This window comes from Halyomorpha halys, unplaced genomic scaffold, assembly GCF_000696795.3.
Source record: "Halyomorpha halys isolate HHAL.00 unplaced genomic scaffold, Hhal_1.1 Scaffold1577.1, whole genome shotgun sequence".
In the NCBI taxonomy this organism is placed as follows: Eukaryota; Metazoa; Arthropoda; class Insecta; order Hemiptera; family Pentatomidae; genus Halyomorpha; species Halyomorpha halys.
In genome coordinates, this window is record NW_027104891.1 from 87421 (window position 1) to 110672 (window position 23252).

Below are 23252 nucleotides of genomic sequence, written 5' to 3' on the forward strand. Positions count from 1 at the left end.
TGACACATGCCTATTGTCAGTGAATAATGATCCTTCCATTGTATCCCAATCCCTCCAATCCCACATCACCACCCTATTTTATATTAGTATTTTAAGTACTAAGTGAACTGCTTAACATTAAATGATCATTCTAAAAACACGTGTAGTAGTAATTTTGTTTCATTATCCTAATTTAATCAATCTTAGTTTGTTGTATGTAGAACTGTATCTTTATTAATTAGCAAATAATAAAATGTTTTATAATTATAGCATATTCATTTTTTCTTTTAAATCCGTATCTTGCCCATATTTCACCCACTCTCCCTCCTCCTTCCTTAATCATTCTCTCTATTTAGCGAAATTAACTTGATCTACTTGTTTTTATGTATTTATTAATTGCATATCGCCATCGATTGATTTCATTATTTATGGTAAAATCATGTACACAGTTCATTTCTTAATAAATATTTTTCAGAAGAAGGGGAAACAAGTGCTTCTGAAACTACATCTGAGCCTGCAGAGTCGGAGATAGGATACAATTTTGGTTCGGCGGAGTTAGCTCCTTATCCCTGCCAGTTTTGTGATAAGGCCTTCTCTCGTTATAGCTATTTAAAGAAACATGAGCAGGTAGTGTTTATTTTTGTATATCATTTATAGTTATTTTTTCTGAACAAACTTTCATGAAAAAAATATATCTTCATATATTCATGAAAAAAAAAATTAGACAAACGACAAATTTAGTTCACTCAAGAAACATTGGTTATAATTTGATTTCGGTAGTAAGAATCAAGACCTGGAGAGTACCCTGCAAAAGGAATGTTGAAATAGGGGACAGGATATTTTTGCAAAATAATTTTCTCAAAATTAGTCGAGTAAGGTTTAGTTTTTGTATTCTTTCTGGATTCAATGAGACCAATCCCATGACAATAAAGTCAATCTTCTGAATTTTGTTTGCAATTTTTACTTCCACTAACCTATATATGAAATGTACAGTAAGGAGAAGTATTGCGATCGTGAAACATGCCAGTTTTAAACGCAAATACACGTTTTGAGGTCTCCTAGTCTGTGCGTGAAGGGGGTCTTTAACTGGGAGAGTTGAGGCATAGGTTCGAATCTGCCCTGGTCCACATTTATTTCTGTGGCGGGCCCACAAGAAGAGGACTTGATCCCCATGATGTTTAAAATTGGATGGTACCTTGATAACTACCTAGATAACCTTTCCCCCGTATTAGGGAATGGTAGAGAATAGAAATGACCAGGAAGGAGGTCATAAAAAAAAGCCTAGATCAAAAACGAAACGTCTTACTCAAATAACATATTTAGGACAGAGCATGGAAGTGCATGGGATGTGACGGCATTTTCGTTGCAATCAACTCATCGGAAATACCAGTTCATAGAATCGATTTTTCACATTTTTTTTTCAATTTTCTCAAAAACGGCTCTAACGACTTGATAAAGCTGAGTATATTAATGTAAAAATAGGTGGTCTTTAACATGAGATAGGCTTTATCTTCATTGAAATAGCGTGACAGAGGATATCCTTCAATAAGGATTTTTTAAAAATAAATTCTTTAAAGGACCTAATTCTTTAATTTTGTCTTATGATTTTTATATTTTTCTAGCAATGTTTTACAGAAGAAAATGTTAAAATTTTACAACAAGAAATATTTTTAAAAGTACTTTCCTGAAAAAATGTTTAAATTTGAGTCAGCCAATCTATCTACTGAACGGCTCATTTGTACAATTAGTATGGCAAAGTATTGCCAGAGTTAATACTGTTAAAATATCAGTTATGAGTAACGATTAATTTTAACTCAAAGTAGGTTGTTAAGTGAAAGTTGTGTGATGCACGCTACGTACCAGATTTTTAGGTGAAAAAATCAATATACTTAGCTAAACGATATCATTTAAGCATAAATTATTGTCCCCAATACGAGGAACTTCAGCTTGGGAACATAAGGACGGGGTGTCACTCCCTCTAATATTTTGAAACCCTAAAAAGATGGTAAATTTAAGATTTGAGAAGCTACTTTAAAACTAAAGCAACTTAAAACTTTGAAAATTGTGATGAAACATATTAGTCAAAGAGATTATCATGCACAAAATAGCTTATAAATACTATTAAAAGAAGTTAGTTTTCCAAGGCACCCATGATGAAGAGAATATGCCCCATTTAGACATCCTAGGGGAAGTTGTCTACACGAAAAAAAAAGGCAGATTCTGCAGATCTCGGTTCCTACTAACAAGTGCAAATTATAACCAAAGTTTCTTAAATGTATAAACTTTCTTGTTGATGGTCGATTTAGGTCTATTTTTCCATGCCGTTTATATATGTCAAATATATGATATGTGTGTTAGCAATATTGGTAATTACCGTAAAAAGTAATAAATCATAAAGTTAAAAAAAAAAGAAGTGAAAAATATTTTATTCATATCATTATAAACACTAATTCTCCCCCCCTCCCCTTTTGAAGTACCACCAATGGGTGGTTCCTTCCCAAGATTTTCAGGTGTATATGAAACATACAACATATTTACTTATTGTATTTATTATTTGTACAGTTGTAAATCACATTAAATAAATAAATAAAAAAAAAAAAAACTTTTTCCCCATTTTAAGCATCTATGAATATAGATGTTATTAAAATATGCAATTGCCTAGATAGGGACAGGAAATTTAAAATCAATTAAGTTATGTGATATGGATACTTAGTCAGCTTAATAATAAATGTCATTTTTATTTTATTTTTTGAAATTATTTATTTTTTATTTCAATTCCCTCAGGTTTCACTTTTGTTAATTCAAGATTTTTTCAAAAAGGATTGATCCCCGAAAAAAATATTATTATTAGAATATTAAATAGCTGCATAAACCATTTTATTATAGTTTTAATATAGTTATTTTACAAAAAGAATGCATACCATATATCACAGTTGCCGATTTATGTAAATAATTAAATTTTAAAAAGATGAATTTTCTGTTTTAGTCGCATAGTGGATTGCTGCTCTTTCGCTGTGATTTTTGCAATAGGTTATTTAAACATAAAAGAAGCAGAGACAGACATATCAAACTTCATACGGGAGACAAAAAATATAAATGTACTCAATGTGAAGCAGCATTTTCCAGAAGGTGATTGTTGTTCAATAATATTACAATAGACACAATGTTACTAAATGGATGCTTCTTAACACAGAACTTCTACGTCAATTTCTTTTTAGTCGCTCAGTAAACCATAAAGAATATTATATGTATATTTATATAACTATAAGATTATCAGTTGAACGATTCTCCACCAATTCACGTGCTTAGTTGGCTAAGACCAAGCAGGAATATTTGTTAGTGGAGGCAATGCAGATAAAAAGCGTACTTATGTTTGTAACATACTTTAGATCATATTAGTTGTTTTTATACGTCTTATGCAAATAAATTACGGAAGAAGTTTGTATTGACCTTTGTGTCTTCTATTTAATCTCTTCTAATAAGTTTTCAAAGAAAACGTTGAAAAGGCACTATGGATGTTTCCTCCAGGATATAAATACGATAAGCCAGAGGTTTCCTTACTTAAACAAATTTTTTACTTGTGCAACGGCAAAACATTGGCTAACAGTGAACAACCTGAAAGTATGTAGAAAATTGTTCTTAATCTCAATGCTGTTAAGGTGAAGAACCATTTAAGACTGGTACACTAGTTTTTTATTTGTTTGTCATTGTTGCCATTGTTGCTTATATGACGAATGTATTTTTTGCCAATTAAAATTTATAAAATCAGATCTCAGAAATAGAATAGCTGATGACCGGCAAGGCAATCTGATGTTGATCAAGTGTGGAAGTTAAAAATTGGGCCGACTTTCTGAGCAATGAGCTAGCTCAAAGGAGAGGAAAATTAGAGTCTACCTGCTGATAACTTCAGCTCCAGGTGAAGATGAAGCAGTTGGCCATCGAGAACCAACAACAGCTTTAAAATCAGAAAATAGAAAGTAGAGAGTATAAGAATATCCAAAGTAAACAATTGAGATGTGAGCTAAAAACTCCACAACAACATTAGCAAGCAGGCATCAGGCATAAACAGCACAAACTGATGGAACAACGGAATGTTCTACTCTAAAGTTCCCTTGATAATGGTTATGGATTATTTATTTTATTATTATTATTTTATTTTTATACCAAATCGGCCTAGTGGGTCTTACATGGTTGATGTAACTTATATTATATATATTTTTTTAACAGTTGATTATGAGGGGGTATAATCATACAAATGACAACCCCAAACTATATACAATGTTCTTATTAAAAGAAAAAAAATAATAATAAAATAAATAGATAAGAATAATGCTTCTTAGTAAAAGAGGAAAGTAAAATTAATAACAAAAAATAATGATATTGGTACACTTAAATAAAACAAACAATTGTCTTCTAATAGTAAAAAGAAACAAGTTAATGCGAAAAAGGGAAGAAAGAAGAAAAGAGATAGAAAAAAAAATGAATAAATAAAATGAATAATAATAATATGTTAATAGAGGTAGTGTGACTATGAATTAATTTTATATTTATTAAAAATTTATAAAAGAATGTCCTGCAGCAGTACTTCAGTCTTCGGGTTGAGGTTGGGTTTCCCAGGTTGTAGTCACTGCTCCTTTAACTGTCGGCAACTGGGAGTGGAACTTCATGAACCGTTTTTTTATATAATCTTCTATTGACTCCACTTGTAATTCGCGATGCAGTTGGCTATTTCTTATGAACCAAGGAGCATTAATGGCGATTCTTAGGACTTTATTTTGAAAAGATTGTAGTTTTTTCCTTTTCGTGAAGGATGCCGCTCCCCAGACTTCACAGCCGTAAATTAGCAGTGGCCTGAAAATTGTTTTAAATATAACAACAGTTGTTTCTGGTTTTAGTTTGGAATTTCTGTTTAGGATAGGATATAGCATTGCTAACCTTGCATAAGTTTGAGTTAGTTTGATGTTGATATGGTGATTTTCACGGATTAAGTGTGATATTTACTCTTACAGTGTTGTGTAAAACTAAGTGGAGTACCTTTTTTTTCTTTATATAATAAATAGGTTGACTCTAAACAATAATATGGTCTAATATTTTAATTTTATTTTTATGAAATGTCTATTGTCATTGAACAATGATCCTTACATTGTATCCCAAACCCTCCAATCCCACATCACCACCCTTGAAGAATGGTGCCAAAACTGGAGGATTAAAATAAATTCCAATAAATCCCACCAAATCAAATTTACCCTTCGACGTAAACCCATGACTTCTTGCCCTACAGTATCCTTTAATAATACCCCACTTATTCCTGTCGAAGAGATCCGTTACTTAGGACTACATCTCGACAAACGACAGACATGGAATCCTCATACAAGACTAAAATGACAAGAAACTGCTCGTAGATTCCGACTATTGCAACATTTACTCAACAAACGGTCTAAATTGCCAATCCAATTCAAAAGACTGATCTACATGACTATTATAAGGCCTATCTGGACACACGGAGTTGAGCTTTGGGGCTCCACTAAACCATCATATTCCTCCAGAATCCAATCCTTACAGTCCAAAATCCTTAATGCTCCTTACTTTGTCACAAATCAAGTCATCCATCAGGACATCAATGTTCCATATGTTGCCGATTAGACCAGATCCAGATACCGTTTCTTCCATAACAAACTTTTCAACCACCCAAATCCACTTGTTTCTAACCTGGCTTCTTCTTCATTACCTAATAATCCTCCTAGGCGTCTGAAAGGAAGATGGCCTCGAGACCTTGTCCTCTAGATGATGTCCCAGTTAACAGCTACCTATTGCCTCTAATTTAGCTGGCTCTGAAGAAAAACAAGCTTCCAGTCGCGATTCACCATCATGTTTTAAGGTGCAGACACCTTAAAAGCAGGATACTCATTAATAATAATACCAGGGTCAAATCCGGCCACAATAATTAATCAAGAATATTGTTCATTAGCCATGTAATCTGAGTTATTATTATATATTACAATGTTTATTTCTAATAAATACTATGTTATGTACTAAAGCTAGAAACTATTGTAAATTTGAATCTGTTTTATTTCAGTGATCATTTAAAGATCCACATGAAGACTCACGATAACCAGAAACCATACCAGTGTGTCTATTGCAATCGCGGCTACAACACGGCTGCTGCTTTGACATCACATCTGCAAAACCACAAAAAAGAAATAACATCACTGTCTGCAAGTACAGAGAAAACATCTAATTCCATCTTTAAGTGTCTTCGGTGTAATATCATTTTTACAAAATCTGAAGAACTTTATGTAAATGCTTTTCTTATTATGATTGATTTATTTTTCTCACTACATAAGTAGACGGTAAATTAATGGTATTTAATAATTTCTTCAAAGATGGTATGTTTAGATATTACCTCAATCAAAGATTAACTAATTATCATGTGTAATGAATGGAAATCAATTTTTCACCAACTATTAAAGTTATACTTATGATTGAAATGAGTACCAAATTAGACTTATTATATATTGTTGTCAATACGATATATATTACTATTAATTCTTTACTGGCAACACTGTAGAGACATAAATGCCGGAGTGTTTGGGCAGGATATGGTTAGTTTGGCATAGGTTTAGTCATATCGTCAAAATGTTGCTTAGCGATGTCATAGTCGGCCCTGGAACTGGAGAAATAACAGTGACAAAATGTCTTGGGTTTCAATAAGTGTATAGCAATATTAATGTTGGTTGTGGGTATGATATATTTAAAAATCGTTGTGATTTGGTGTTTTTATCAAGAGTACAGCTGGCACATGTCTTGATTAATAAATCACTGCCTTACAATACACGTACCTTTCTTTTGATACACATAATATATTATTAATCAATACCGACCATCAAAGATAGCACATATAAGATTTAATTGATTTATATTTATTTATGTTTCTCCAATCTATTCTAAACTGGTGTAGTGTTAGCCTATGAGAGTTTACATCATTCCAGATATATTCCAGTTTTTAATGAATATTTCAAATTGTTTTTACCCACTTGAATCAGGCATTGCAACCATTGAAGAAGGGTACCAAAGTTAATTTAATCAGTGGTTTAAATAAATTTCATCAATCACCTTTATCCTTAACACTCTGATGTGTATTATATCATCCAAAATTGGTTAATTTATTGTTGGAACATGTTTAAATTTCATCATAGTTGGCTCCTTTAAATTTAAAATTTAAAATCCTGCTAATCTTTAATAAAAATCCAAACAAGGTTTATTATAGTATGTGGAGGAGTTCTTGTTTTGATGTATGTCCAGTAGTTTAAAACTGGACGGACCACAAGAATTTGTAAAGGATAATGTTTGTCCTGTTAGAAAGAAACCTATTAAATTTCTAAATTGCCTTGCAAGCTCAAAGCAACACAGAGTAGCCGTTGCTGTGTTTAAATGTTTTATTGGGATAATCTCCAGGAAGACCCGACAAAACTCCGACCGAGTGACACTGTCATATATGGCTTTAAAATCAACAAAGAGGTGATGTGTGACGATTTTATATTCTTTAAACTTCTCCAACATCGGTGCAAGTAACTGATTCAAGGAGGATATAGTAGGCGGGCGTCCCAACAATAATATATCTTCCAAACTTAGTGTGATATGTCTCCCACTTCAATATTTATAGGCAAATATTAATTATTAATATAGGTGTATTTAATTTTACATGAAAGACATCATTTCTTTTACACAGTATTTGGACCTACATTAATGTTTAAACACATCGGAAGGATTTTGGGTACCTCAAGAGTGTTTAGATAGCTTCTCCACTTCTTATTTGATTAATTAATTAATTAATGATTAAAACAATTTAGTCCACAATCGTTTTGTGGAACCCTCTCCTTCCTCTCTCTTCGAAATTACAAAATACTTTAACTTTAACTTTCATCCATTCTTTATTGATTATTTTTCGTTGTTGGAATACGTACAATATTTGCTATTTGGTAACACTGATTGTATGATAACAAGGGGGAAGGTTGCAGTTGGTTCTAAGTTGTTATATCTTTGTACAGTTGATTTAAATATAGTGTTTTTGAACAGTGATAAATGTATTTGTTTTCATTATAATTTTAACATGGTAGCAGAGCTTGGTTTAATTAGTGTCTGTGTTTAAAGTTTTGTTTATTGTGAAAGTGGGCAAGAGTTCAACATCGTCATCTATCCTGCTGCTGATATTTGACAAGGGTCCAAATCAACCAAGATGGCATCAAGCCGTGCTGATTCTGTTATCATTCCAGTTCTGGATAACAACATCAAGTATGATAATTGGCGTTTCAAGTTCCTAAAACTGTCGAAATTCAAGAAATGTGCGGCGGTGATCGAAAATACATCGAGACCTGAAGATATCAGTCAACGCGAATGGGTTGATCAAATTGACAAAGTGATGTACTGCATGGCAATTGCGTTGGACCGAGGTGAGAGATTCAAAGAAGCCAAAGAGTGCTCGAATTGTGGAAAACGAGGCGATAACAGAAGGAATTGTTAGTCAAAACCCAAGGAGGACTATGGTGACCGAAATCAAAATCAACAAAGAGTGCCAAGGTAGAATAATGGTGGAAATTTTGGGAAAAGTCGTAGATATTTCACCCAGAATTTCAAATCAAATGGGCAAGGAAGATTCGCTGGAGCAACTGGAGTATCTGGAGATAATGAGAATGTAGAATCATTCCATGTGAATATTAATGCTTCAAAAGTTGATAGTAAGAAAAATCAGGAAATTATTGGGCTAATTGATAGTGGATGTATTGATCATGTTGTAAATTCCGATTAGTATTTTTATCAGTTGATTGATTTAAAAAGTGAAGCTGATGACAATATTGTCAAGGAACTAAAAAAAGAAATATTCTATGCAAATTCAATTCAATGGGAAGAGAGTTTATAGCTGATTTCAAAAATGTTTATTATGTCCCAGGATTTAGTCGAAACCTGTTGAGTGTTAGTGCTATCACAAAGCTGGGCAAAAAAGTTGTTTCTGATAAGGATTTTTGTCAAATCTTCAACATGAAATGTGATTTATTAATTGAATGTGAATGTGGAAATAAGTTGTTTCCTGTGAGATGTACTATCCAAGATGGAAACAATTTTATTTCAGCAAATAGTTTGTTGACTACTGAAAGGTCTACAAAAGAGCGCCTTCAGAGAGTTCTGAGTCATGTAAATTTTAATGATCTGAAAACTATGTCTCAAGAAAAATGTTTGGAAGATTTACCTGATTCTTTTTGGGATAGGTACCTAACCTGTGAAATTTGTATGGAAAGTAAATTGACAAATTTAAAGTATGATACAACACGTAGACTGGCCAAATATTGTTCATACTGTTGTAAAGTTTTTAGATATTGATGGGCATAATGATGAAAAATACTTTATGAGTTTTATTGATGATAACTCAAGGATTGCAAGAGTTTATCCAATCAAAAAAGAAATCTAAAGTGTATGAAAAATTTGTGAAGTATTTTAATGTTTTAAAAAATTATGGTCCCCTTTAAGAGTATTGAGATAGGACAATGGAAAAGAGTATATCAATCAAGAATTTTATGATTTGGCCTATGATCAAGGTTTTCACATTTTTCCATGTATTGCGTACAATCATGAACTAAATGGAGTAGCTGAAAGACATATTCATACAATTATGGATCGAGTAAGATGTTTGAGAAAAGAAGCTAAAATTGAAAGAAAATATTGGCCAGAGATTGTTATGGTAGCCTGCTTTATTGCAAATCGATTAGGAAACAGTTCTACTTTTTGAAAAACTGGCACCATATGAGATTTTCTTTGGAAGAATCTCAAAATATATGGAAGTGAACTGATTTTTCGTGTGCCTGAAGAGAATCTTACCACTTGTGATGATAAAGCTGTAAAAGGAATTTTAGTTGGCTATTTTTATTTGGGCTATCGTGTATCAACTACGATGGCAAAATTGTTCTTGCTCAAAATGTGAAAATTATTGAACATCTGTACAGATTGTATTACTATGGAAGAAGAATGTAACAGTGAAGATAGTGAAACCGAAGATTATCCATGTGAAAGTGAAAAAGAAGTAGAGCCTGATAAAGATGAAAAGGATAAGAATGAAAGACCTAAACGGTTCAATTACGCCATGGTAAATTTTGTTGATCCAAAAACTTATGAAGAAGCAATGAAGTCTAATGTCTCTGACGAATGGAAGGTTGCTATGGAAAATGAAATGAGATCTTTAGATGAATCAAAAACCTCAATTCCTGCTGATAGACCAATTAATAAAGATGTTCTGATGAGAAAACCTTTAAAGCAAGACTGGTTATGCGTGGCTTTGAACAAAGTGACCTAGTTGATGAGATTTATGCTCCAGTTGCAAAATTATCGAGTTTAAGAACACCGTTGAGTATTGCTGTAAATCGAAAATATTTTGTACATCAAATGGATGTGATTACTGCTTTTTTAAATAGCCCAGTTAAGTCTGAAGTTTATGTTGCCCAGCCACCTGGATTTGAAACTAACGATGACAAAATTTATCTGTTGAAAAGATCACTCTATGGATTACGTGAATGTCCAAGAAACTGGTATGACTTGTTCAACAAGTTTATTGTGCACTTGAATTTTCAGAGAAGTGAATATGACTTATGTTTTTACTGTAATCCAGCCGCTGAAATATTCTGTATCTTATTAGTTGATGATTTATAGATTTGTAGGAATAATTTGAAAGCCATTGAAAAGACCAAAGCTGAACTTATAAAGAGTTTTAAGATGAAGGAACTTGGGAGAAGTTAAGAAGTATCATGGTATTAATATGGATTACAATCTGGAAAAGGGAGTGATGAAAATGTTACAGAAGAGTTATGTCGAAGAGTTGGCAAAGAAATATAGGATTTTATATTCGAAAAAAGCTCCACCACCATGGAGACTGGCCTGAAACTGGTAATAATGAAGAATGTTAAATTTACCGGAATTTGATTGGTGCTCTATCTCCCAAGCAACTAGACATAATGAGATGTATGCTGCCAATTATCTGAGTCGATATCAGCATTGTAGTATTCTGACCCACTTGAAGTACGCTCTTCGAGTCTTGTTTATTTATACTACACTAAAGACATTTTTTTTTTTTTTTTTTTTTTTATGCCCCTTCCTTGCGATTCCTGGCATACGGGGTACGGGAGCAGTGGGGTAGTGCGCTGGGGTTTGCGCATGGCACTGCTCCCAAGGATCACCAATTGTTTTTATTCTTTTATTACTTATTCAATTATTAATTTTTTCTTTTTTTTTTTACTGTGGTGCAGCCCAGCGCTAGGTTTAGCGCCTAACTGATGGAGCTGCACCTTGTCCTCTGCATCCGTCTGGGTACCTCCTGCAGATACCAGGCTGGTTCAGCCCTCCTGGTCTCAGTCTGGGTCAGCTTCCTCATCTTCTGGTGGCTCGCCAATGTTGGGCGGTCATGTCCTTCCAATCGTGAAATGAGTGGGGCCCACCACCTCCTTCCACCCGTAAATGAACTCCCTGAAGAAGGGATAATTCTCTTCTTCTATCAAACAGGGAAAGTCCGACTCGGTGAGAGCGTAAATCCCGGTCTTTCTCGACAGCCAGGTCGGTGTTCCTCCATCGCAGAGCAATCTATTATTACGTGTTCTGCTCTTTCAGGAACTCCGCACGTTGGGCACCGGGGGTCGATGTTCTTTCCAAAGCTCTGCAGCTTTCCCCGAAACCCCCCGTGTCCTGTTAGGATCTGTGAGACCCAATAGTCTGGGAGGACCCATTTACCCTTCAATCTAGAAAGGAGAGTAGGGAAGAATTTTCTCAAAGTAGCGCCCTTCTGGCTTGCAACCCACCGTCCATTCCACTTCTGTATTGAGTCCTCTCGCAGTATTTTCTTCCATAAGTTTGGAGTCTCACCGATCCCCTCTCGGAGCTCCTCCGGCAGCGCTTCTAGTCCCTGCCTCTTAACTTCATATTTATCAGGATGAGGTCCAGGGGCATCGCTCTGGCGAGCACCTGCACCGCCTCATGTGACACCGTTCTGTATGTCTTCGTGTCCCTCAGCAGAACCAGTCTCTGTATGGTGGCCAGTCTTGTCTTCTGTGTCTGCGTGAGGTTTCGGCTCCACAGAGGGGATGCGTACCTCAGAATTCCCTTATATATAGTCATCGTTGCAGGGTATCTGAGGCCCCAAAATGCACCCCCTATCCTAATCCATTGAGTGACAGGGTCACCCTGTTCTTTAGATACACCAGGTAAGAAGTGGCATCGAATCTTCTTCTTATCCTTGGATATCCAGGGTGATAGGACGAGCCCTGTCCATGAAGCCTCTTATCAATATGGCCTGAGTCTTGGCTGCTGCCATACTCAACTTCCTCTTCACGCACCACAATCCTACGAGACTGGCACACCTCTCCGCTTCTGTCTTTAGTCTGGATCTGCTGTTCTTGGCCACAATGACTGCCAGGTCGTCTACGTAAGCCATGACAATAAACCCCTTGTCTTCTAGTTCCCCCAGCAACTTTTCGAATACTAGCTTCCACAGAGCTGGTCCTAGGACCGAACCCTGCGGACATCCTCTTTCGATTTTTTTCTCGACCTCGTAGTAGTTACCCCTGATCCTGACACTCCTGTTATTGAGGTAACTACCTACGAGGGAGTATAGATTACTGGGGGTGTCGAGCTCTTGCAACCGCTGGAGTACACGGGGCCACCAAAAGAAGAAATCGGAAGAGATGTCAAACATTATCAATAAGACATATTTATCCGCCCTCTCCTCCACGTCCCTACACACTCTCAGCAGCGCATCCGTAGTTACCTTGCCACGGGTCGAGCTGAACAACCGTGGATGACTTGCAGCACTTAGGATTGGTCTAAGACTGTGGACGATCATGTCCTCCAGGACCTTACTGGGAGGAGGCATATTGGTCGATAGGATTTAGGCGTAACCTTATCCTTACCACCTCCCTTGTAGAGCAATCTCAAGTCTGCGATCCCCCACTTGTTTGGAAAGTACCCCTTATCCTGGCACTCATTGATTATATCCAATAGCTCTTCCTCAATATAAGGGGCACTGTTCTTGAGGATCGCAGCATCTATGCTATCTAGTCTTGGAGCCCGTCCTATCCTTTGTCTGTCCACGGCAAGACGAAGGTCCCACATATCCCATGGCGGACATAGGTCGGTACCTGGTGGGTATAACGTGGTGCGTCTAACCATTCCATCATCTGCACTATCCTGGGACGGATCATTCCTAGGGTATGTATAGTCTATATACATCTTGGTAGCCTCCTCCAAGGTGGTTGCCTGGGCACCTCTCACTCTAATAGCCGCCATCACTTGTAACGGCTTAACTTTTCCCAGTGCCACCCTGTATGGAATACCCGAGGGATTCTTTTCTGATTCCTCTACGATAAATTCGTCCCAGGATTTCTTCTTCTGGTAACGCAATCCGTTTCGGTATACCCTATACCTATGCCTAGATTCTTCTCGGAGTGCAGGCCTCCCATGTGTGGAGTAGCTAGTCTCCCATCGGGCGCCTCCCCAGGTGGCGGATAGGGGGATTCTCACTAGATATGGCGGGAACCGGGGAAATAAAATACCCGGGGTGGACCATAACTAGAATCAAATCCAGGCACAACGGTTCCTAAAATAGGTGGGGTACTGGTCAGCGTTTGTTCATCAGGTTAGAGGCGGCTGTGTTATACCTGGGAGTAGGTATAAAATGCTATTTTGATTATTAAGGATTACGGTTTACTAAGGATGAACCGGGTGTGCTACAACCAATTTAGTAATCCTCTGCTCTATTTTCGTCAGCTGTAATATTGTTGACCGTGACAACTTGTAGTTAATCATCGCCCCCCAAATGCACCTGTAGCCATTCAACTAAGAGACCCCAAAATGTTACCCTCTGTTACTTTTTATCGTAGGCCTGCCCGTTCTCGAGCAAATTTCCCGGTGGCATTTCCCGATAACTATTTTATCTTTATATTTATTTACAACCACGTTGTTGCATAAAAATTGGTTAGCGCAGATATTAAATCTAAATATAATTAAATTCTAAATTAAATATAAGCACTAAATAGTTGAATATTGTCAATATAAATAAAAAATATAGGAGATTTTAAGAAGGCTTTATATGCCGGAAAAGTACAATTATGCAAAAATGTTGACATTTTCTTAATGGTTTTCCAGAGGATTGAACTACCCCGGTTGAGAGTATCCAAAGATAGATCGTTGGATGGGTTTCATTGAAAGATCTTTGGATGGGTTTCATAGATTGATCCTTGGATGGGTGTCAAAGATAGATCCTCGGATGAGTTTCATAGATAGATCCTTAGATGGGTTTCATAGAAAAACCCTTGGATGAGTTTTATAGATAGATCTTTGGAGAAACCCTCCGCCCTCCCCACTGTTCTGTTATGAAATCCAGGCAACGCTACTAACTAAAAGAAGATATCTTATAACTAGGCCTAAGTATCTTAAGCTTTCATTTGAGAGCTGAAATGTATTTTTCATTTTTTTTTAATATTGGACTTTCAGATAAGACAAATAATGTACCATTTACATATGAATCTATGTTTGTTTCAGATTCATATGGCAAAAAAACATTCTCGTAACACGGAATATTTAAAAAAAATTGTCACAGTTGGTTCTAATTCAAACTCTGAATACAGCTGCATGTCCTGCAATGAAACTTTTGATTCAGTTGAAGCATTGCAATTACACATCCAACAGAAGCATGGTAAATATTTTCTACCACCCCTTTATTTATTTATTTTTAAAAAAGTCGCTTTTTAATAAAATATTTTAACTACTAAATTAACTTTAACTACGACAAAATGGTGTAAAAAAAATCAACCAGGTAAGTGTAGTTAAAAATTACAAAATATTATACTTGTTTAATTAATTTGATTAAAAAGCATTTTTCTATAATCTTCTCAAGGAAAATAAAATTATAGTAAACGAATCATATCGATATTATTTTCCAAACTCTAGTATTAAATTGAGCAGGTTCAGGGGTTTTTATAACTTCAGGAGATGAAACGTCTTCAACAAAAAAATGGACATTATAATATATCATCATAAAGAAAACTTTGATAGCACTTTTTAAAAATCTTTATTGCAGTGTCAATAAATAAATGAAAGTCAGCCAGTCAGATCATGCAACCTGAAATAGTGTACATATATCCAATATACGACGGTTGCCTGAAGGCTGCAGCAGCTCACGTCACAGTAGCTAGGTTGCGTCATAGTGGCTCTAATAAGTTATAGTATGGACCAGTTGACAAAATAAATTCACAAGATGTTAATTTCTAGTTGTCCGGACAAAACATTTGGCTTATGAAAAATTATATCTCAGGAACCATTATACGTACTGATGCACTATAAAGTAGTTTGTCTTCGTAGAAGTAGTAGTTTTTATAATATTTGTCAAAAGAAATTCACAAAATGTTGATTTCTCGATAATTTGAAAAAACCTTTAGTTAATGAAATATTGCATCTCAGAAACTGTTTGTAGATAATGTGTAGAGATGTCTATTAGGGCTTATATTTTAGAAAATGATCTATAAAGGTTTTAAGTTCTACGGAGCTCCAAATGAAAAATAATTTTAGGTTTTTCTAGAATTAAATAAAGTTGAAAGGGCAAGGATCGCAAATACTTCAATATTTATTTTTTAACGACATGGTACACCTTGTAAAGTCCAAGTAAAAACTGAACCATTTTCTGAAACGAAATAACACACTTTTTTTTTTTACGTAACAACTCAAAAATTAATTTTTTGTATCTTCGGAACTTCCGCCATTTTCGACGGTAGCACGATCTGACTGGCAAACTTTCATCTCTTTATTGGCAATGCTATAAACTTTAAAAACAGAGCTATCAAAGTTTTCTTCAGATAATGTCCATAATACAATTAGCTCGTAACTCAGAGGCTATGTTACGAATAGGTGGTGTGTTAAATAGAGGCAGAGAAAAAACCTGTTATTGTCTAGCTAGATCGGCGATTTACCACATACCAAAATGCGTTACTTGGTTATTTGGTCTCTAACAACCTTAGAAATGTATTTCAGTTAAAAACTCTTATTCGAAATTTTCTATGATCACAATACTTTCCCTTACTACATATTTCATATATAGGAAAGTAAAAATAAAAAGATTGTTCGTTAAATTAAAACAGAAGTATCTGATGACCCTTTTATGTTCCTATTGTAAGTTGTTAAGACTGAATTCCAGGTGAAAGAAATATTCAAATCCACTGGGTACTGTAATAAAACTTTCATTCTAAAAGATAATATTTTAAATTGGAAGAATTTATTTGTGTTTTTTAATTTTTAAACTTGATCAGTACTTTAATCAATTTGTTTCAGATGATATACTTAGAGAGCACGCAAAAGATTTAAAAATTAGAGAACATGACTCAGAAAATTCAGAAGTGTCTTGTGAAGTCTGTTGTATGTCCTTCTCGTCAAATAAATTATTGAAAATCCATATTAAGTGTGTTCACGGAGTGTTAAATAATGGTTTGAAAATTGTCTTCTCTTTGGCTACATCCTAATATTACATTGTTTTTTATTTAATTTAAATTACATTTTAGCACCAACAGAGGATTTAGCTGATCAAACCAAACCAACTGATCTTAGCATTGTGAAAAAAAATGAAGCAACAGTTCCTTCCAACAATAAAAGGCTTCGAATGACTGAATCGACTAATTGTTCTATTGGAAATAATCTGGTAATATTTTAATAATTATTAAATATTTTAATAACTTTTATCTAATTTAGCTCTGTCACACGTAGTAATGGAAGGTCGGGTAGTAACTACAAATAAAAATACAATCAACAATATCTCTGTATGTCTTTTACTCTGAAAACAAACTAAGGAACCCCTTCAGTCATACAAGTTAAATCATATTCGTTCATCTAATTAAAAAAATATTAAAATTCCTTTAGCCTTGAACGTCTGTCAATACAATATATAGTGAACATACATTTGGATACCTCCTAATACATTAATAATATTGAATCAAACGTTTTCTGTCCTTACAGATATCGCTATAGTATTGTTAATCAATAATATAAGCGCTATTTTCATTGACCCAATCTTTGTATTCAAGGAATTGGATCTGGTCTCCACAAACGATGCAAATCAAACGCATTCAATCCTATCTGTACAAAATCCTTCGAACAATAGTCAATGCTTCTTACTATATAACCAACACCATGACCTTAATATCCTATTATTATCAGATATTATTAATTTGATATTACAAATTTACAGCATTCCATAAGAAACTCATTCATCCTTCTAATCCCTTAGCCCAATTATTATTTTTTATTTATTTATTGATATTTACAACTGTATAAAAAATACAACAAGTAAATTTGATCATAATGACATAATGATATGATAGAGGATGTAGAGAAACTACCCAGTAGTAGAACTCTAAAAACAGTTTACAATATAAGGTCACGAGGCCATCTTCTTTTCAGGCACCTCGGAGGATTGCCAGGAATAGAAGAGGAAGCAAGGTAAGAAACTAGTGGGTTTGGGTGGTTAGGTAGTTTATTATGGAAGGAATAATATCGGGTTCGGGCTAGATCGGTTACATAAGGAACATTTAGGTCTTTATAGATGGTTTTATTAGTAACAAAATAAGGAGCATTGAGGATTTTACGAAAGCCCAATTATAATCGCTAATTTTGATTTATCGTTAGTTATATATTTATCGTTTATATATTTATAAATTTATATATGTCCGATCACGGATTTATCAGTATGCTGTGTAATGTAGCAACCCGATGTATATGGGCAGCATGATTGAATAAATTTCCTTCTCTGTGTCCCCACGCTCAGCGGAGAAAGAGATGAGTTAAAGCAAAAAAAAAAATTTAATCGCAGAAGGAAAACAAAAATTAATAATAAAGAATAAATCGCTCCTTAGGTGCCACGTTATTTTTTCCTTGGAAATAACAAAAACCCCTAAACGATGACTCCAATATACCCACAATATAACTACAATATACCCCTATCTGAACAATTATCGAACTATAACCACTGGCGAATACCTTTACATGTAGATAACAGCAAACCTAGGGGTGATACCTACCCACCTGTGGAATTATCGCAATATTAAGTGAAAAAAACAAAAAAAAAAACATAAGTAAATTAACAGGTTGAAAGCAGTGTATATGCATAAGAAAGAACAGAAGAACTATATCAACTTAAGCTTAATAAAAAAAGATATATATGTACACAGAATGAAAAAGGAAAATAAAAAAAAAAAAGAATTCTTATCAATTAATAAAACAAACAAAACTTATAGGTTGACTTAACCTTAACATAAATGCTTAACCTTATTAACTAAATTTACATGATTGCACAAACGAGGAACATAAAATAAAGTTTACTTCAAACCCCACGTAGTCCTTGGGCGTACTCGTGGCAAAACACAAGTTTGTCCGATTTCTCCTTTTCGGCAACCGCCGCACCTTCTCCAGAAGTACGAACTTGACCCCTGCCACAACTCTCCTATCCAGGACGTTCTGAAAAAACGTTGCCACGCACTCCACTATATCCACACTTCTAGTGTTAATGATCGTCCATTGCAGTAGAACACCATAATTTTGAAAAACAAAACATACGGTGATATTTTGATTCAAACAGTTATCAAAGTCAAAGGACCTGATAAACTATCACCACTTCATATTAAACAATCGTAATGTGTTCCAAAACTTAACAGTCACCTTCTCAAAACCAAGCCCACTTGTCTAAAAATATTTCGCTAGTGTTTTTATTTCACTATGACAACCGTAACACCCCTTGTCTACGCAGTTATCGCCATTGTTTATATTTCACCATGACAACCGTAACACCCCCCTTTCCTAAAAAAAAAAAAAAAAGAATGGAAAACTAGTGAACCAAAAGCAAAAGAAAAATACAATGTTTACACAGTTGTTGACTCCCCAAGGAGATCTTACTTTAAGTCTTGGATATACCAATTACCCTCGCTTACACCAGTACCAAAATCCTCTAGCTCTATTATAATGGGTGATATCTCCTTATTGATCCACCATTTCTCATATTTGGGTGCCAGTTCACTCGAGAAGTATGCTGCGTCGTCTGACTGATGGTGAGTTTTACACCATACTATTTGTCCCACATGGTAATCGACGGGTCTACGTCTAAGGTTGTAAACTTTTGTGCTTTTATCGTAGGCGGCGTTCATGTTCTTTTTAACTACTTCAAAGAGTTCTGACATTTTTAGCATCTTGGATAAGAGCTTTTGTCTGTCGAAACCTAGCTCTTTTGGCCTACCATCATCCACTCCATGGCCATTTCCACTTCTTGCTAGTTGCCATGGTTTATATATGCCGGTGTAAAACCTGTAGATTCGTGTACTGCCGTCTTCAGAGCAAAAGCTACTTTCTGTAACTCTTTGTTCCAGGTGCTATGGTTATCCTTGACGTAGAAGGTCAGCATACTTTTTATCACTCTGTTTACCCTTTCTTTTGGATTGGCTTGCGGGTGGTAATAAGCCGTGAACCATGTAGTGACCTTATATTGCTCCATCAAGTTTTTAAATTGGACCCCGTTATCTCAGATTATTATTTGAGGAATTCCGAACATGAGGAATACTTGTCCTTCTTTGTGCTTTTCTACGAGTCTGCTTGTAGCTTGTCTCAAAGGGTCTAAGATAGAGTATTTCGAAAAATAATCTGTAAAACAAAGTATGAACCTGTTTTGGTTAGTCGACAAATGTGAGGGGTCCATCAAATCTGCACTCATTATTTGCCACGGATATTCTGCAACTTTCTGTTGCCCCCTTAAGCCTGCTGGCTTCTGCTGGTTTGGTTTGGTTTTCAAACAAGTTTGGCATCTTGCCACGTAGCGTCTAACATCCGAATTCATGCCTGGCCAATAATATTTTTCCTTCAGCCTCCGTAATGTTTTATACGAACCTAGGTGACCTGATATGGGGCTGTCATGGTAGTCCATGGTCTGGTCATGGAGAAGGTCTCTTCTCTTTGATTTGGGGACCACAATCTTCCAGGGTCTGTCTTCCCCGACAATGTCATTCCAGTCGACCACTCTCTTCATGAGGATACCATTGTCCATTGTCCATGGTCCACTCCGGATAGAACTCTGGCTGCCTCACAATTTTTGAGATCATACCGCGGTACCATCCATCCGGCTTATGACCGTCATTTCTCATAGCGATGTCTGCTATCTCCCCAGCATCTTCCAAAGACCTAGAAAGAGCATCCGCTATTTTATGAAGTTTTCCGGGTCTGTTGAACGGGATAACGATATTTCTGCAATTTCACAGACCATCGTGTGAGTCGACCATTTAGTTCTTTTGAGCTATGAACCCACTTCAAAGCCATGTGATCTGTTACAACCGTAAACTCCATTCCTTCTAAATATGGTCTGAATTTTTCAATAGCCTATATTACTGCCAGACACTTGAATTCGATCGTTGAGTATTTCTTCTCGGCGGGTGTCAATCCTGGGCTTGCATAAGCAATAGGTTTTTCTCCATCAAGTCTGACTTGTGATAGAATTGCTCCTAGTCCCGAATTAGATGCGTCCGTTTGTAATACAAACGCAAGAAAATAAATATCGCAAATAAAAATAAAAATTACAGAATAAAAAAAAAACCTTTCAACTGATATACAAATTTAATTAAATTAAAATACAATAAACAATTGAACAAATGAACTGTTGTGTTGTTACAAAAAAAAATAAAAGAGTTAATGGTGAAGTAAAATGAGAAAATATTTTGATATATATCTATAAAAAAAACAAAGCAATTTCCTTTACGCAAGAAATAGAGAAGAAAGTAATATTATTCATGCTGCCCAAATACATCGGGTTGCTACATTACACAGCATACTGATCAATCCGTGACTGGACAAATATACGTTACATATATTTACATGATATAATATAATATATAATAGATACATAACATTTTTTTTTCTTCCACAGTTTTCTTTTACTTTTCTTTTACAATTAATATCAGTCTACAAACTAACTAAAAGTTTTTCAATTTATTCCTTTTTTTTTTCTTTCCCTTCTATTTCACAGCCCCTATTTCATTTTATCAACAAATCCCCCTACATAACAAATATTAAAATATTTAAAATAATAAAAAATAATAACTAAAACAACAAATAAGATATGCGATGCATACATGCCATCCCACTTCTGGATAAACTCCCATACTCATTAATTCCGATGCATGTGGTGGTGTATGATTCCCAGGGAGTCAAGTATTATATTTTCTGTCAACCTAGCCACGTCCTGGACATCGACCCCGAGCTCCTCCATGAAGCTCCTAGTTGTGCTGGGAATCGTTCCACGGGCTCCGAACCAGAGGCCTCTCACGTTGAAGTCTCGTTCTCCGAAGCCCTCACGGAACTTGAGGAAAGGGTTACATTTATCATAGATTTCCTTCTTTTCCCTAGCTACCTTATTTGCCTGGTCAAGGTCGTTATTTTCATATCTCACGGTGGGATCCAGAATGATTGCCGACTTCCCCTTCTTAGGAAAAGCAACAATATCCGCATATTTTGTGGATCCATCCGTATCTATGCAGTAGACCTCGTCAAATCAGGCAAAATCTCTTTCTTTTAGGAGCTTCATTAATTCGTATTTCCCTCTATGATGTCGGCATGTTATGAGGAGGGAGTTGTTGGCGCATTTCTCCAGCACATGTGCTGGTGTTTCCGGCTCTCTGTTGCATTTGCGACAGAGGGACCCAGCTTCTCTATCCTGTCCGCTGACACCTGGGACTCCACGTAGGGGTGCATAATTTATATTCAATTTCAGGGGATTGGACCATTCAGAGCCTGTAAGTATTTGTTTATCGTATATAAACTTATTTGCTCACGGGGTCTCTTTGAAATGGCGTACTCCAATGCCCTGCCACCTGCACTTAGCCCATTCCTCGAACGCATTTTCACGTAGCGACTGTCGTAGAGCTTTTACATTCCGATGCCCCTGATCAACTCCCAATCTTTCGGCACATTCAGCGATCTCAGCTGAACAATCGAAAGTGGACTGGAACAGAGCATCGGGTACATTTGACAGCCGCTGAGCAATGGACCAGTGTTGAATGGGAGCCTCCCATTGGCAGCGGATCAAGCCTAGACCTCGGTACCTCCTCGGAGCATACAACATCGCCGTGGAGGTGTTCGCAGGGAGCCCTATAATGGCTTTAACACTTCTGCAAATCATTGTGTCGATGCCATCCAGGATTTCAGGACGTAGCTTTGTGAGGGGAGCAGTCTGGAGAGGGTATGTGAGACCCGGGAACACGTACTGGTTGACAATGTTGACCTTCTGCTCGGGCTTAAACAAGCACAAGGTGACAAGCCTATCCAAATTCATATTCAACTTTGACACCGAATCCTCGTTGAACTGTAGCTCTCCCGAGAATGTGCATCCTAAATATTTTATGGTATCTCCTTCTTTCATTGTTAGGATGCTATCTCCGTTCTTGAGGGAGAGCTTCGTCGACTCCAGCTCTCCCTTATTTATAACGATGCCCACACTCTTTTGAGGATTCAATGCCAAACCGATTTCTTTGAACGTCCTCTGTAAGCTATCAATTACTCTTTCCGCAGCAACCCTGTCGCACGCTGAAACCGCCTGGTCATCCGCGAACCCTGTGAGGACCACACAACCTTGGTCGCTATTGAGCTTATATCCATATTTAGTTACGAAGCTTTGCTCACACAGGTCGCGGTATAGATGGTCTATGGCCAGGTTGAATAGCGAAGACGACAAGGGGCCGCCTTGAGGAACTCCACGCTTTACTCTGATTTGGCTTGTTGAGTGGGCACCTACGTTTATTTTGATGTTGTTCGTAGTAAGAAGAGCCGAAATCACATCTCTAAGATCCAGCGACACACCCCTCGCCTTCAGTGAGCTCACAATATGATCATGGCCAACATTTTCAAAGGCACCAACAACGTCGAGAAATACCACCGCGCCATTACTTTTCTTACTTCTTGCATCTTTCAAAATCGCATCGATAATTCTCGCGTTGACGTGCGCTCCAGGAAGGCCCTTTATAAAACCCCTTTGATTTCTGTGGAAGGTGACCTGTTTCCTCAGTTCACAATCAAGCACCTTCTCAATAATTCGGCGCACGATCGAATATATCGTAATCGGTCTCCAGGATGATATATTATTTGCATCTCCTTTGCCTTTATAAATCAAAATCGTGCGCCCCCGCCTGAGTGGTTCTAGTTCATAGGCCACCTTCAGCATTATCTCCGTA

The 23252-nt window shown here is 36.1% G+C and overlaps 1 protein-coding gene across 5 annotated transcripts in view; it reads left to right on the forward strand.

Moving 5' to 3' along the window:
* L (zinc finger protein Lobe) overlaps positions 1–23252 on the forward strand; it is a gene marked incomplete at its 3' end in the record, with an annotated part of 69148 nt that overhangs the window by 30318 nt on the left and 15578 nt on the right. For 3 of the 5 annotated variants that reach the window (XM_014435383.3, XM_067045922.1, XM_067045914.1), the window contains 6 exon segments: positions 455–606; positions 2966–3108; positions 6056–6275; positions 14551–14704; positions 16333–16485; positions 16560–16696. In XM_014435383.3, the coding sequence (XP_014290869.3) occupies positions 455–606; positions 2966–3108; positions 6056–6275; positions 14551–14704; positions 16333–16485; positions 16560–16696 (959 nt within the window). 5 annotated transcript variants of the gene reach the window in all.